Source organism: Salvelinus alpinus, chromosome 4 (genome assembly GCF_045679555.1).
Source record: "Salvelinus alpinus chromosome 4, SLU_Salpinus.1, whole genome shotgun sequence".
Lineage (NCBI taxonomy): Eukaryota > Metazoa > Chordata > Actinopteri > Salmoniformes > Salmonidae > Salvelinus > Salvelinus alpinus.
The window spans coordinates 78,019,001-78,036,378 of NC_092089.1; the positions used below are offsets into that span (position 1 = coordinate 78,019,001).

Below are 17,378 nucleotides of genomic sequence, written 5' to 3' on the forward strand. Positions count from 1 at the left end.
ACAGTTGGAGTTGGAAGATTACATACACTGTAGGCCAAATACATTTAAACTCTGTTTTTCACAATTCCTAACATTTAATCCTAGTAAAAATTCCCTGTCTTATGTCAGTTAGGATCACCACTTTATTTTAAGAATGTGAAATGTCAGAATAATAGTAGAGAGAGTGATTTATTTCAACTTTTATTTCTTTCATCACATTCCCAGTGGGTCAGAAGTTTACATACACTCAATTTGTATTTGGTAGCATTGCCATTAAATTGTTTAACTTGGGTCAAACGTTTCGGGTAGCCTTCCACAAGCTTCCCACAATAAGTTGGGTGAATTTTGGCCCATTCCTCCTGACAGAGCTGGTGTAACTGACTCAGGTTAGTAGGCCTCCTTGCTTGCACACACTTTTTCAGTTCTGGCCACAACTTTTCTATAGGGTTGAGGTCAGGGCTTTGTGATGGCCACTCCAATACCTTGACTTTGTTGTCCTTAAGCCATTTTGCCACAACTTTGGAAATATGCCTGGGGTCATTGTCCATTTGGAAGACCCATTTGCGACCAAGCTCCACATAATTCCACATAATTTTCCTACCTCATGATGCCATCTATTTTGTGAAGTGCACCAGTCCCTCTTGTAGCAAAGCACCACCACAACATGATGCTGCCACTCCCGTGCTTCACGGTTGGGATGGTGGTCTTCGGCTTGCAAGCCTCCCCCTTTTTCCTCCAAACATAACGATGGTCATTATGGCCAAACAGTTCTATTTTTGGGTGATGCGATGGATCATTGGGGATCATTCAATATTCCCTTTCTTTTGTTGTTCAGTGAAATCATCCCATGTGAAGAGTCAACTCATTTAAAGTTCAATTCGTAACTAAATTGTTTTTTTTATTTCTATTGGAAGCATTTCATAATTTGCAATTACGATAAGGTAAAAGGTTTATGTTTCTGTCTCCATATGATATGGTAAATATATCCAATGCAAAAAACATGAATATTAATTTGCATTTATTCCCATATATTCCCGTTTATTCCCACGGAAAGTTTCCACCTTCTGAATATTCCCCAAAATGTGCAACCCTAATCCTGACCATTATGAGTTGGGTCCGAGTTGGCAACCTCAATGCTAATGGAGCTATACACCTGCATACAAATGATATGGATTGAATGTACTGTTGGCCTACTTCATTTAAGTGCAGTTGATTGATTATGCGTTACTCCAAGTCTCCAACGCAAATTATTTGACCATGTTTCATTTGTGTAAATGATTGCTTGTGTTTTTTTTTTCTACCACAGGAGTAACTATTAGCATGTAATTGTGTTATTGTAAAATATATACAACACAGTCTTCAAAGGTTATACTTTTAGTTATGTTTTGTCTACGTGTGCAACTTCCAGTAGTAGTAGTAGCAGCAGTAGTAGTTTGTTTATTGTTCATGATGGGAAATTGATTGATTTATTAATATGCATATTATATCACAAACCCACATTTTGTCATTACACCTTCCATTACTCGCCCTCCTCTCATATCTCTCTCCCTCTTCTCATATCTCTCCCACAGAGGAGGGCTATGAGCAGTTCCGTGTGGCAGAGAAGTCCCATGGTAACTGGGTGAAGCTGGTGGTGGAGGGCAACACGTCAGAGGTGCTGACCAACATGGGGAAGAAGGTGTTCAAGCAGTACCTGGAGGCCCTCAGGGCCATGAGCGAAGCCCTCAGCAAGCAGCTGGGCAAATATGACATGTATTCCATGGTGGTGGGCATGGTCCTCGTCTTCCAGGTGGGTAGTGGGGTGTTGTCCCATAGATGCTTATCAGTTTGTAATTATCCTCACGAATTGCTAAGGTTAGGCTTGAAGGGAACCTGATCTTAGATCTGTACCCAGGGGAAACAGCACCTCGGAGCTGGTAGTGGGCCAAGGATCAGGAGGCAGGAACTTACCTGATGAGGGTGGTGGTGGTGATGATGTAGTGGATAATATCTTGTGTATATATACCTCACATGTGACCCGTAATAACACGATGCAATTTCTATATTAACAAAGTCTATTAAAATGTTATCTGACTCCATATACACAATTTAGCAATGTGCAAGCAGGACTGTTGAGTTACAGGAAAAGACTATCAAGAAATGTCTGGGAGCTTCCAATCAGATATCAGACCTAAAGGATGTCATCACAACAGCTACCCAGAGGTGTGACAGAATGGGGGTTGTTGAGAGCAACACAGACAGTTCAGCATTCCTGAGAAACGCATCATGATTAGGAACACTTTTCTACATACCTAAACTGTTAAGTACAGTATATATGCATGCCAGTGCATGGTATGGTGTGTGACCATGGTGGGATATTGCTGATGGTATCTATGTTGTATGGCATTGGCCTAAATAAGCACTTAGCATTCTAAACTGTTGTGATGAGGTACCTACATCCATAAAGATCCCACATCCAAATATATTAGCATTTTAAGATGCCAATTCTGCTCCTGAAGAGACCCAAAATCTAGACTAGGCATATTCATAGAACACAATCAATATTAATTAAACAAATGTAATGTTGATATTACACTTCACTTTATTAAAGCCCATGGTTTACATAGTGTTGATATAGCCTTCAATTATTAAAATGACCTTGAGCTAGTGTGAGAAGAATTCGACAGTTGGAACAGATCTCTACTGCTCTTTGTTGAGCAAGCATTTCTCCAAGTAAACTTTTTCTGGGGCCGAAGGGGCTCGCGGTAACTGTACAACAACATTCCTAGGCTTGTACAACGATTCTGCCACGTGAACGATATTGGATGGGGCAATTCCCACAAAACAAATTAACAAAGCTAAATCTGCCGCACTGACTGTTGCAGTCACAACTAATGTGCATTTCAATATGTTTTGATCATTTAATCTTGGAGAAGAGGCTTTAATATGCAAAAAGGTAATTTTGCGGTAAAAGCTGAAAACAATAATTAACAATCACAGAATGTGTTGGCAAATGCTCACTTGCATTCCTTGTGTAAGGGTTTGACTTAACGTAGGACTGTTTTGTATCATTGGTAGAGCTGTTTTTATAAAATATACTGTATGTTATAACCTCATGGGTTTAGAATAGGGCTGGGAACTGCCAGGGACCTTACGATATTATCACCATACTTAGGTGTCAATACGATAATGTATTGCAATTCTCACGATTCTAAATGTATTGCGATTCGATATTGCGATTTGATGTTCCAAACATATTGCTCACCATATATCTGCTGCAGAGAGACGAGAGCCATGAGAAAGCGAGTTTTGATCAGTCAGGGAGATAAAATTCCTGAAAACATGTTGGCCCACTATTTAAAATGAAGATGGAGAACAAGCTATAGGTTGAAAATTAGTTTTGGCGTAGGTACAGTCGCGTAGCACTAGCTTTTACAAATCAATACGTTGCGTCAAAGTATCGATATAATATCATCCAAAATAATATTGGGATATTTAACTGTCGATTAAAAAAAAAAAGACTTTTTAAAAGTTTGCATCCACTTTTAGAATTTGCTTAGAAATGGTAAATACTCTACTCACAAGTCATTATTCCAGTTTGTACTGTTTTCCCATTTGAATTCACTGGCTTTCCTGTCATGTTCACACTTTTAGACTGTTTTCCTACAAGTTACCTATTTCTTATCAGAGATAAAATGCTAATTCTAGCATGACATAGAACGCTCTGTATAGACTCCCCAGTGAGCATTATTGGGAGCAGTGGGGAAAGTTGATAAAAATATCCCTAACTCTGAATAGAAACTAAGAAGTGTCCCTCAGAGGTGACTGCCTACCATCAGGAAGAAAGAAGTGAAAGATGCAAAGAGAGAGAAAAGTGGCTGTTTTCAAAAGAAAAAGTTTGACTTGTCAGCATTTTGTTACAGTCAGTACTCAAGGACAAAGCAACTAGTCATCTTTCTAGTAAACCGTCCCTGATAGATTTAGTCCGTAGAGATGGGACGAGAAAGGGAACTGCATAGCAACGAACATGGAACACGCGTCTTTGGTGTTTAATTTGAAAAGAAAGAGCTTGCATATTTGCTTCCAAGATGGCACATTCAAAGGTTCCAGTTGAAAGACTTCAGTCAAGCCAAAATCCAAATGCAAATATCGAGAAGCACACATGATGCTTTAGCTTTGACTCAATCCAAGCCACATCAACCACGGATTGACAAATGTTTGTTCTCTGTACCCACACACTCTACTTGCGGACCCTTGACTCAAGTGTTACCTCATAGCTTGCCCATTTATCCATCCATCTCTTTCCATCTGCTGTTTCCTTTACTGTTTGACTCATAGAACAGTTGCAACGATAGAGATGAGCTTGGTCTGTCCGGTGTTAGTGCTGTATCTGCATGCATATGTAAATACACCATTGAATCTGTTTTTACTTCATTCCAGGATTTTCTCAGTGTGTGCATTCCCCTTTCTTTCTCCAGCTCCTTCTCCTCCTGCTGCTGGCCATGCCCGAGGCACTGAGCAGTGCCTCAGAGGTGGATCTCCCTGTGTCCTCTGCTCTGCTCTCGCTGCCCTTCTACCTGCTGTGCCTGCTCCTCTCCTCCGTGCACGTGCTGGTGTGCACGTCGGCCGAGAGCTCCTGTTACTTCTGCAGCCTCTCCTGGGGACTGGTGTTCGGGGCAGTGGCCCTCTCCTCAGCCCTGCTCTGCATCCTGGTATCCATGGCAGCCAGGAGGGGAGCAATGGCCCCTGGGAAGGTGAGTACATCGACACTGAGACATTAGTAGCTCTTTGTCTTCTAAAGACTGGTCATACTTTACACTCTGCTGTTTTCCTTGTGTGTATTAAAAACAACCTAGCAATTAATGGTAGTAGTTACGTTTTTACGTTTTGGGTTCTTTTGAAGTAATTGAAACAAGCACCTCTTAACCATTTCATAACAGCATATCGTAACAGTGTCTTTCACTGACATTTCTCTTACATTTAAATTAGACCACTTTTGAGGTCTGAAAAGGTGCATTGTCTTCTCTAACCGTCCCCAGCCACAGTAGCCTATTCCCTGCCATCGGCATCATTGCGCAGACAGGTGAAATAATTGCATTAGCGTCATAGTGCAAAACAAGAGCATGTTGATTAAAAAAAAACCGCGCACCCATTGAAACTAAAAGTATTTGAAATTACACTCGCCTTTCTTTATAATTACTTATTTCTGTCCCTGCAAGTCTTACTTGCGAAATCAGTGGACCGAACAGTTTATTTCAAAATTGCACCTCAAGCATGCAACAAAAAGAGAAGTGAATAATGAACGTTAATTTACCCTTGCTAGATAAAGGCAGACAAGTTTTTAAAGACAAACCAGTATTTTTCTCCATCTAATGAGATTAGAAACACCAGTGTCACCAAGCTTTCTTAATTACAGTATGTCTGAAGAAGTGACCACTTCTCCCCCTTCTGGGAACTAACAGAAAGTGCTGACAGGTGAAAAGAACGTCAAGAGAGAGAAAAGGCTAATAAGTGAATCTCTTCCAGAGCAAAAATTATTGCCCTTCCCATGCACCTAAATAAAGAGCTGGAAGGAAGATATCGTCTTGTTTGTTGAGGTCGTGTTGTGCAGTGAAACATAGCGAGTCTGACAAGCCATTGATCACTTCAGTTATGTTTTCCGTACAGTCTGACATGCATTGATCACTGCAGTTATGGTCTTCTCTCCATAGAGTGTGAGTCTTGTTTATGTTATTTGGGGTTAGGGTTGCCTAACCAGATGTCAGAGGCACTTTTTTCATGTTTGAAATCTTTTGCAAAGTGGACATCTTGTGTGTTCGGCTCTCCTTCAGCTGGATGATTTGTCCAATGATGCTCTCTCTGTCCAAGAGACAATCACATTCTGGAGCTATGTATTAACATGACAATAGCAGTGTTCGAATACTCATAATAACCGCACTAATGCCAGCAGCATACCATCCTGCATACCACTGCTGGCTTGCTTCTGAAGCTAAGCAAGGTTGGTCCTGGTCAGTCCCTGGATGGGAGACCAGATGCTGCTGGAAGTGGTGTTGGAGGGCCAGTAGGAGGCACTCTTTCCTCTGGTCTAAAAATTTTTTTAAAAAAATATCCCAATGCCCCAGGACACTGCCCTGTGTAGGGTGCCGTCTTTCGGATGGGACGTTAAACGGGTGTCCTAACTCTCTGAGGTCATTAAAGATCACATGGCACTTATCGTAAGAGTAGGGGTGTTAACCCCGGTGTTCTATGTCGATATAGGACTCTTTTTACTGTGGATATAGATACTTTTGTACCTGTATCCTCCAGCATCTTCACAAGGTCCTTTGCTGTTGTTCTGGGATTGATTTGCACTTTTCGCACCAAAGTGCGTTCATCTCTAGGAGACAGAATGCGTCTCCTTCCTGAGCGGTATGGCGGCTGCGTGGTCCCGTGGTGTTTATACTTGCGTACTATTGTTTGTACAGATGAACGTGGTACCTTCAGGCGTTTGGAAATTGCTCCCAAGGATGAACCAGACTTGTGGAGGTCTACAATTTCTTTTCTGAGGTCTTGGCTGATTTCTTTTGATTTTCCCATGATGTCATGCAAAGAGGCACTGAGTTTGAAGGTAGGCCTTGAAATACATCCACAGGTACACCTCCAATTGACTCAAAATGATGTCAATTAGCCTATCAGAAGCTTCTAAAGCCATGACATAATTTTCTGGAATTTTCCAAGCTGTTTAAAGGCACAGTCAACTTAGTGTATGTAAACTTCTGACCCACTGGAATTGTGATACAGTGAATAATAAGTGAAATAATCTGTCTGTAAACAATTGTTGGAAAAATTACTTGTCATGCACAAAGTAGATGTCCTAACTGACTTGCCAAAACTATAGTTTGTTAACAAGAAATTTGTGGAGTGGTTGAAAACCGACTTTTAGTGACTCCAACCTAAGTGTATGTAAACTTCCGACTTCAACTGTATAAATAACAACTGCACGAGGACAGACAGTGACTGACAGGCTGACACACGCGTCACAGTTACAAATGGTAGCTAGCTAGAAATTGTGCAAAAAAATTGTATTGAAAAGGAAAGTAGACAATGAATGCAGGGTGTTCCAGCAAGAGTGGACATCGAAATATTTATTTGAGGTATCGGGGAAAGCTGTGTGCTTAGTGTGCAAAGAGAGCATCGCTGTCTTGAAAGACTAAAACTTGTTCTGACACTTCCAGACGAAGCATGCAGAGAAATATAGGAATATGTCTTCTGAGCAGAAGCAAGAGCATCGAAAGAGTTGCTTTCTCAGTTGCAAAAGCAGAAAGGACTTTTCACAAAACTGCGTTCAGCGAACAACAGAATTGTGAGAGCTAGCTATGTACTGTCCCACAAAATTGCTGAACGTAGCAAGCCATTCGCTAAGAGCGAATTCATTAAATAATGTTTAATTGACACTGCAGCAATGCTTTGCCCCGACACGAAAGAGTTGTTTGAAATGTTTCCCTGTCCAGACACAGTGACACGGCGCGTTGAGGACATCGCAGAGAATATGGAACAACAGTGAAAGACGAGGTAAAGTATTTTTCCTTGTCCCTGGATGAGAGCAGTGATGCACGTGACACGGCACAGTTGTTGATATTCTCTCGAGGCATAACCCCAGACTTTGTAATTACAGAGGAGCTTGCTTCAGTGCAGTCAATGAAGAGCACAACTACAGGGAAATATTTATTGAGGAGGATAATTAGTGTGTGGCAAAACTGGGACTGAGTTTTGAAAAGTTATCCAGTGTGACCACTGATGGGTGCTCAAACTTGACAGGAAAAAACGTTGGCCTTTTGAAAAGGATAGAAGATCAAGTAGCTGTGCTGAACCCAGATCAGAATAGTTTTTCCTGCATTGCATTATTCGTCAGGAGGTGCTCTGTAAATGTGTTCAGAAAATTAGCCATGTTGTGGATACAGTTACTAAAGTGGTAAACTTCATAAGAGTTTTTCTGATTTTCTGAACACATTCACAGGCAGTTTGTCTCACTGTTGGAAGAGACAGAGTCGAGTCATGCAGATTTCCCCTACCACACAAACGTGAGATGGCTGCGTTTGGGGAAGGTGCTTAAAAGGGTGTGGGACCTGAAGTCAGAGATTGCTGAGTTTTTGCAAATGAAAGGAAAATATGTGGATTTCCATCAACTGCAAGATAAAGAATGGTTGGCTGATTTTGCCTTCACCGTGGGCATCATGGCCGTCATGAATGAACTGAATTCCAAACTACAATGGAAGGGCCTTTTTGCACATCAAATGTACAGCCTTGTCAAAGCCTTCAAGGGAAAATTACTCCTCCTGACCCGCCAAGTAGAAGCCAACAATCTCACCCACCTTCTGACACTACTAGTCTGTTCCCTCTCAGATGACCAGCGGGAGTATACATTGCTGCTGCGTGCTTTGAACGGTGAGTTTTCTTGTCGTTTTGAGAATTTCAAAGTGTTGGAAAATGACATGTTGGTTTCCTCTACTTTCACCATCAATGTGGATAAGGCTCCCACTGACCTGCAACTTGAGCTCATCGATCTTCAGTCTGATGCAGTGATTGGAGAGCTATTCAAAACAATGTCACTGACAAGGTTCTATGCTTCTCTCGATGAACAAAACTTTCCAAAGATTAGGAGTCATTCTCAGAAGATGTTTGTGCTGTTTGGGTCAACCTATGTATGTGAACAGACATTTTCAGTGATTACATTTTTTCATTTTTTTCATTATAACCTTTATTTAATTAGGCAAGTCAGTTAAGAACAAATTCTTATTTACAATGACGGCCTATCGGGGAACAGTGGGTTAACTGCCTTGTTCAGAGGCAGAACGACAGATTTTTACCTTGTCAGCTCGGGGATTTGATTCAGCAAACTTTCGGTTACTGGCCCAACGCTAGGCTACCTGCTGTTATATTTTTCAAATATTTATATTTATTTATAACGTGTGGTTTTGGATTATTTGCATGCCCCTGCACGTGTTCTTTACAACACATTTTGGGTTTGAGTTTTCACTTTGAAGTGTAAATGTCTGTCTGTGACCAAACTAACTGCTTCTTTACATGTTGGTGTGAGATTTTGTAAAACCTCCCAACCGCTAGTACTGTGTAGTCTAATAAACCACCCTTATCAACAAATTCTCACTGCGGAATAAGACGTTTATCCACGTTTCTCTCTGCTATTTTCAAGGCACAGATCATCTCTTATTGACTCTCACCTCTCAGCAATCCTGCGCATAGCAATGTCAGAAACTGTACTGGACTTCACTGCTCTAGTCAATGCCCATCAGAGACTTCACTCCTCACACTGATTGAGTAGTTTAAATGTAATGTTGAGCTCTCTCTTTGGCTTTTTGTGCATACCCATTAACGAGTTCTGTCCGTGGTGCTGAATGCACAGTATACTTTTCCTTCCGTGTAGTTCATTGCATGTTTAATAATTAAAATACCTACCAAAAGGAGAACATGGGGATGTGGTTTATTTCTGTGCATGTTAAAAAAGAAAAATAAGTAGCATATCTGGAGGTGATTTACAGTAGATATATCTGTCAACATAGTCATACACATGATGTATAATCCTGTAATATTATTCTGGCATGCGATGGCAAAAATACATTCTAATGTGGCCCTCCATGGAAAATAATTTCCCAGGCCTGATAGGGTGTCATTAAGGACTCAGGCAAAGACTTAAGTGACGGTGCGTGAACACAAACAGCACTCTGGATGATAAACACGCATTATGAGCAAACGGGATCTCAGGCAGTGTGCCAGTTTGGTATTGGATTATAGATATATACATACAGTGCATTTGGAAAGTATTAAGACCCCTTGACTTTTTCCACATTTTATTCCACATTTTAGCCTTATTCTAAAATGAATTATAAATTAAAACATTTTCCTCATCAATCTACACACATTACCCCATTATGACAAAGTGAAAACACATTTTTAGAAATGTTTGCAAATTTATTACAAATAAAAAACAGAAATACCTTATTTAAGTATTCAGACCCTTTGCTATGAGACTCGAAACCTGCTCCAGAGCGCTCAGGACCTCAGACTGGGGCAAAGGTTCACCTTCCAACAGGACAACAAGCCTAAGCACATATCCAAGACAACGCAGAAGTGGCGTCGCGACAAGTCTCTGAATGTCCTTGAGCGGCCCAGCCAGAGCCTGGACTTGAACCCGATCGAACATCTTGGGAGAGACCTAAAAATAGCTTTGTAGCGACCCTCCCCATTCCTCCTTGAGAGGATTTGCAGAGACGAATGGGAGAAACTCCCCAAATACAGGAGTGCCAAGCTTGTAGTGTCATACCCAAGAAGACTCGAGGCTGTAATAGCTGCCAAATGTGCTTCAACAAAGTACTGACTAAAGGGTATGAATACTTATGTAAATCTGATATTTCAGTTTTTCTATTATTATAAATTAGCAAATATTTCAAAATACAGTATTTGCTTTGTCATTATGCGGTATTGTGTGTAAATTTGATCAATTTTAGAATAAGGCTGTAACATAAGAAAAAAAGTCAAGGGGTCTGAATACTTTCCAAATGCACTGTATGTATATACACTGAGTGTACAAGACTTTAGGAACACCTGCTTTTTCCTTGACTGACCAGGTGAATCCAGGTGAAAGCTAGGACCCTTATTGATGTCACTTGTTAAGTCCATGTAGGGGAGGAGACAGGTTAAATATGTTTTTTAAAAGTCTTGATACAATTGAGACATGGATTATGTATAAAATCAAGTTGTGTTTGTCACATGAGCTGAATAAAACCGGTCTAGTAGACCTTACTGTGAAATGCTGACATAAGCATAAAAATATTTGCTAAACAAACTAAACCAAAAAAAGTAACACAATAAAATAACAATAATGAGGCTATATACAGGTGGTACCGAGTCAATGTGCTGGGGTACGGGTTAGTCAAAGTAATTGAGGGGTAAAGTGACTGTGCATAGATAATAAACAGTGAGTAGCAGCAGCGTAAAAAAAGGGGGTCAATGGAAATAGTCCAGCTAGCCATTTGATTAACCGTTTGGGGGTAGAAGCTGTTAAGGAGCCTTTTGGACCTAGACCTGGCGATCCGGTATCGCTTGCTGTGCGGTAGCAGAGAGAACGGTCTATGACTTGGGTGGCTGAAGCCTTTGACAATTTTTAGGGCCTTCCTCTGGCACCGCCTGGTATAGAGGTCCTGGATGGCAGTGATGTACTAGGCCGTACGCAATACCCTCTGTAGCGCCTTGCAGTATGTTTGCCATTCAGAGAGGAATGGGCAAGACAAAAGATTTATGTGCCTTTGAATGGGGTATGGTAGTAGGTGCCAGGTGCATGGGTTTGTGTCAAGAACTGCAACGCTGCTGGGTTTTTCATGCTCAACAGCTTCCTGTGTGTATCAAGAATGGTTCACCACCCAAAGGGCATCCAGCCAACTTGATACAACTGTGGGAAGCATTGAAGTCATTATGGACCACCATCCCTGTGGGACACTTTCGACACCTTATAGAGTCCATTCCCCGACTAATTGAGCCTGTTCTGAGGGCAAAACGGGGGTACAACTCAATATTAGGAAAGTGTTCTTCAGGTTTTGTGCACTCAGTGTATATCAGTGGGGTCCGAAATGATAGACACTCTTGATGAAGTTGAACAATAATGACTGTAAAAGTAAATCATTAAAATACTGAGCTCTATTTTATGCTAATACATTTGCTTTGATTAATATATTTTGTTCAACAAGTAATAATATTTGTTCTCAAGAAGGGGTAACGGTCAAGATTATTGACACCCCTAAAGATTCTTATAAATAAAGTAGTCAAAAGTTTAGTATTTGGTCCCATATTCCTAGCAGACAATGACTACTTCAAGCTTGTGACTCTACAAATTTGTTGGATGCATTTGCAGTTTGTTTTGGTTGTATTTCTGATTATTTTGTGCCCAATTGAAATTAATGGTAAATAATGTATTGTCATTTTGGAGTCACTTTTATTGTAAATAAGAATATTATCTGTTTCTGAACACTTCCACAGTTGTGGCCAAAAGTTTTGAGAATGACACAAATATTAATTTTCACAAAGTCTGCTGCCTCAGTTTGTATGATGGCAATTTGCATATACTCCAGAATGTTATGAAGAGTGATCAGATGAATTGCAATTAATTGCAAAGTCCCTCTTTGCCATGCAAATGAACTGAATCCCCAAAAAACATTTCCACGGCATATCAGCCCTACCACAAAAGGACCAGCTGACATTATGTCAGTGATTCTCTCGTTAACACAGGTGTGAGTGTTGACGAGGACAAGGCTGGAGATCACTCTGTCATGCTGTTTGAGTTCGAATAACAGACAGGAAGCTTCAAAAGGAGGGTGGTGCTTGGAATCATTGTTCTTCCTCTGTCATCCATGGTTACCTTCAAGGAAACACGTGCCATCATCATTGCTTTGCACAAAAAGGGCTTCACAGGCAAGGATATTGCTGCCAGTAAGATTGCACCTAAATCAACCATTTATTGGATCATCAAGAACCTCAAGGAGAGCGGTTCAATTGTTGTGATATAGTTGAATCATCAGCATACATGGATACATATGGTTTGTTTAATGCCAATGGCAGGTTATTGGTAAAAATATAAATTAGTAGAGGGCCTAGAGAGCTGCCCTGCGGTACACCACACTTTACATGTTTGACATTAGAGAAGCTTCCATTAAAGAAAACCCTCTGAGTTCTATTAGATAGCTATGAATCCACAATCTTCTTATTATCAATTTATTTCAACCAATCATCAGTAATTTGTGTCAGTGCAGTACATGTCGAGTGCCCTTCTCTATAAGCCTGCTGAAAGTCTGTTGTTACTTTGTTTACAGAGAAATGACATTTTATTTGGTCAAACACATTTTTTCCCAACAGTTTGCTAAGAGCTGGCAGCAAGCTTATAGGTCTGCTGTTAGTACCAATAAATGCTGTTTACCAATCTTTGGGTAGCGGAATTACTTTGGCTTCCCTCTAAGCTCAGATAAAAGATATGACAGATAGGAGTGGCTATAGAGTCAGCTACCATCCTCAGTATCTTTCCATCTAAGTTGTCAATGCCAGGAGGTTTGTCATTATTGATAAATAACAATACTTTTTCCACATCTCCCAAACTAACTTTACAAAATTCAAACTTGCAATGCTTTTCTTTGATTATTTGTTATTTTATGCATAAATACGATGGGTCACTGTTCGTTGTTGGCATTCCCTGCCTAAGTTTGCCCACTTTGCCAATGAAGTAATCATTTAAATAATTGGCAACATCAAATGGTTTGGTGCTGAAGAAGCCATCTGATTCGATGAAAGTTGGAGTTCAATTTGTCTTTCTGACCATAATTTAATTTAAAGTACTCAAGATTTTTTCCATCATTCTTTATATCATTGATCTTGGCTTCATAATACCGTTTTGGCTTCTTTTTGTTGAGTTTAGTCACACCATTTCTCAATTTTGCAGTAAGTCAGCCAGTCAGATGTGCAGCCAGACTTAGCCACTCCTTTTGCTCCATCTCTTTCAACCATACAGTTTTTCATTTCCTCATCAATCCATGGAGCCTTAAGTTCTAACAGGTGCATGTTTAGTCATTCAAAATCATGTCAACCCCTATTATTTCCATGTAATTTATGTGATTTGTTAATACAAATTTTACTCCTGAACTAATTTAGGCTTGCTTAAACAAAGGGGCTGAATACTTATGCAAAGACTATGTTTTAGTTATCGAAATTGTTATTTATCTTAAAAATAACAACTATTCTTCCACTTTGACAGATTGTTGAAAACAAAGACAATTAAATCAATTTTAATCCCACATTGTAACACATTTTTTGAAGAAATCCAAAGGGGGTGTAGACTTTTGCCACTTCTTTCCCTGACATTTATGATACCATAATTGGACTGTACATTAAATCCCAGCCAATTCAGACACATTTTGTTGGGATTCAAGTGCCCTCAGTCCCTCAGCTCAGGGACCTTAAACCAAGGCGGGATAGAGGGATGACTAAGAAAGGAGAGATAGACAGAGTGAGTTTTTTTACCCAAAACTTTGTTTACACAAACAGCACTCTGTTTACATATTATGTTTTCCCCTCCGCTGAGCTCGCCGCGAGGTGCGTTCCTCCCGTTGATGGATGAGCTGCGCTTGGCGAGGACGAGCCGCTCCCTGTGGAGCAGCGTGTTACCGTGACACGCCACGGAGAGCCGTCACTCACCCCTCTGTCCTGCACACAACTGTGTACATGGAAAGGGATCACTGCAACTTACATTTACACATACCTGTTGGAAGGAGATTGAGAGACAAAAAATGAATATTATAATGCAAACAGTAAACAGATTTCAACAATCAGTCATTAGATTTAGTGTTATGAGCTTTCCTTTTGACGTTATTAAGATGTTTGCCCTGAAGCACAGTAAACACTCTGTCCCTGTGTGTTTTAGCTGCTGCTTCCAGTGACAGTGTTAACTTAGCGGGATCAGAGTAGTGCACTTACTTACTCTGTTAGGCCCCCTCTGAATACTGAGTCAACAAGATGCAGTTCACAGGACCAGGGGGAGTACTTTACAACTCAGTGTGGAGTGAAAACACACACACACATACACACACACACTCAGGGTCTCACACTCATAGTCCTAGATTAGGAAAATACTCTCTTTTTGTTGCATGTAGTTTTGCTGTCTAACAGCTTAGGGCAGGGTTTTGGGGATGGCATCCAAATGTCTTGTCTTTCTAGGTTGTGGCATCTGTGTTCTTGATATGTTATCGTGTTAGAGGGACCTTGTCTATACCATCTCTCTCCATTCACTTGTGTTCCTCTATATGGACCTGATTTTAAATACATCCTTTAACTTGATCATTTTGGCAAGTTCGAGTGACTCTGTATTAATTGTTAATTAATTGTATCACTTTGTGAAGTCATCTCTATTCTGTTTCCTTTCTTAATTTGGCCAATGTGTTTGTTTAATTAGTTGTTTTATATTCCAGTATTGGCCTGAGAAAGAGAATCACATTATGCTCAATCTCCCTTCCTCTCTCCCTTCCTCTCTCCTTTTCTCTTCTTCCCTAGTCTCCATCCCATGGTGGTGTCAGTGGTGGGTGGTCTCTGTCGGAGCTGGACATTCTGCTCCTGGCGGGCACGGCTGGCCACACCCTCAGCCTGTCGGCCAGCAGCTTCGTGGAGGAGGAGCACCAGGTCTGGTACTTCCTGCTTAACACCCTCTGCCTGGTCGTCTTCCAAGACGTCTGTCGCAAGTACTTCCGGGAGCGCCATGCCAACATTGGGAGCTTGGAGGACGAAGACTACCTCCTCCCCTCCAATGAGGGGGACGCGGTTGCCTCACCGTTAGCTGATCTGGGGGTGACGGATGCAGGTTCGGAGAAGTGGCTTGCCCTGGCGACCCCACCGCTCACCCTGGCGTGTTGTCGTCTGCTGCGCTCGCTCAACCAGACCGGGGTGCAGTGGGCTTACCTGCCTGACCTGGGACACTGGCTCAACAGGTGGGTGTGCTGAAGTTTGATACTTACTGTGTATTGTTGTGTTGTGTGTTACTTCACTCAGGATGAATGTTGCCATAAGCAGAGCTCCATACACTACTATATACTGTAGTGCAATTTGAATATATTTAATTTTCTTCATTTGCAGCAGCCTTTTTTAGTTAGCTTTTTGCCAGTTCAGATATTTTGCCCAATTAATACAAATTCTGGGTACACACTCCAAACATTTTGCACCCCACTGCTTTGTAAGGCCATCGGCAGTGATTCGGCAGTGCTTCATTGTCTAGCTATGTATTGTATCCACTCGGTCATTCTTCCTCCTTGGAGCTCCCTCAAGGCTGCAGAACCACCACACAGGCAGATGGCTTTTTATTTATGTGTTTTTATTGAACCTTTATTTAACTAGGCAAGTCAGTTGAGAAAAAGTTCTTATTTACAATGACGGCCTAGGAACAGTGCCTTGTTCAGGGGCAGAAAGTCAGATTTTTACCTTGTCAGCTCGGGGATTCGATCTGGCAACCTTTTTGGTTACTGGCCCAATGCTCTAACCACTAGGCTACCTACCTGTCCGGGCTGGTCTCCCAGTCGGAACCAGGGCCTATTCCACCCAATTAGATCTATGCTTTGGCCAAGATTTTGTCCACTGGCTTATGTAACTTAGTGGTAAACACCCAGGAAGTGTTAATTTGATGTATATGGTCAGCCCTGGAATGACTTCAGGTTCGCAATATTAAATCAGAAGTACCTTACTGTGATTGTTTTCAATTAAAATGGTCAAAAATAAACAAAAATAGCTTCTTAACAACAGTGTTCATTTTTGCTGCTATTTTAGTATTCGTCACTTTTTAGTCATTTCCTCCTTCGTTAGTTTTAGTTATTATCAGTCGACTAAAACACTGGACAATTTTTGTCTCGTTTATTGTCCTTGGTGTGGACAGCCCTTTTAGTCACATAATAGTCATATTGAATTCCTTGGTGTGGAGGGCCCTTTAGTCACATAATAGTCAGTGCATTGTTTTGTCAGGCAGGCAAACTCAATCCCACCAAAACAGGCTGAAACTGCAGGTGGTCTTTTCAAACAGCTCTTGCACTAAAAGGCATTATTGTAATTTTCACAATTCAATTTTATCCCAACCTCATAGTGTGGAAATGTATAGAAAAATCACAATCTTGACTGCACTGTGCCTTTTAAACATCTACGACCTAGTGAAGTTTTAGCTTGCCAAAAAACTTAGGAGATCATTACCAAGTTTCTTTGTAGTGTTGCCCTGGTAAAGCAGTCCTTAGGGCTCTTAAGACATAAGGTGATCATACTGTACATGGTTATGACAAGTCATATAACGCAGTATGACATCATCATAATGCCTTATACTCATGGTCTCTGAGTAAGGTGTTAGGAATGTTTCAATAAAATTGTGAAATTCAAAAGTGTGGCTCTAAAAAGTGGGTGAGCTTCTGAACATACAGAGAACTCGGTGAACCCCCCAGTACCTTGGCAAAGGATCTAGGCTAGTGAATGAAAGAACATTCCTTGTTTAGACCAAGAGAAAATGCATAGAGTGTTATCCATTAGAGACTGCTACCTTACCTTATTATCTCTGCAGCACCATAATGGTTGCTAGTTTCCTCACATCAAGGTTATAAATAAAAGTGGAGTAACTCCCATAGGAGCTAAAAGAAATGAGTCATATCCTTGGCTGTCTCTGCAGGTAGCATTAGTCTGTTCCTTTCTATTGTATGTTGAAAGCCTCTCTTCGGCTGCCCTGTAATTCTAAAGTGAAGAAAGCTCAAGGCAGATTTTAGAGCCAAGATAACAAGCCTAGATAGCCTCCGAATCCGAGCCCAAATCAGATTATCAATGAACCGCCGTACATTCGGATTCACTAAAAGATGTACAAAAAAAACTTCTGT

The 17,378-nt window shown here is 40.9% G+C and overlaps 1 protein-coding gene across 3 annotated transcripts in view; it reads left to right on the forward strand.

The window, feature by feature from the left end:
* The window catches only part of LOC139574483 (GPI ethanolamine phosphate transferase 2-like), a 123,907-nt gene that overhangs the window by 65,675 nt on the left and 40,854 nt on the right, over positions 1–17,378 (forward strand). For 2 of the 3 annotated variants that reach the window (XR_011674783.1, XM_071399118.1), the window contains exons 7-9: positions 1,551–1,768; positions 4,437–4,712; positions 15,040–15,470. Coding sequence is in view for 2 of the 3 variants with exons in the window: in XM_071399118.1 (XP_071255219.1) it covers positions 1,551–1,768; positions 4,437–4,712; positions 15,040–15,470 (925 nt within the window). In the remaining variant the exon portion in view is untranslated. Of the gene's footprint in view, positions 1–1,550; positions 1,769–4,436; positions 4,713–7,448; positions 9,453–15,039; positions 15,471–17,378 lie in introns of those variants that run through there. The other variant, XM_071399119.1, reaches the window with a different exon arrangement.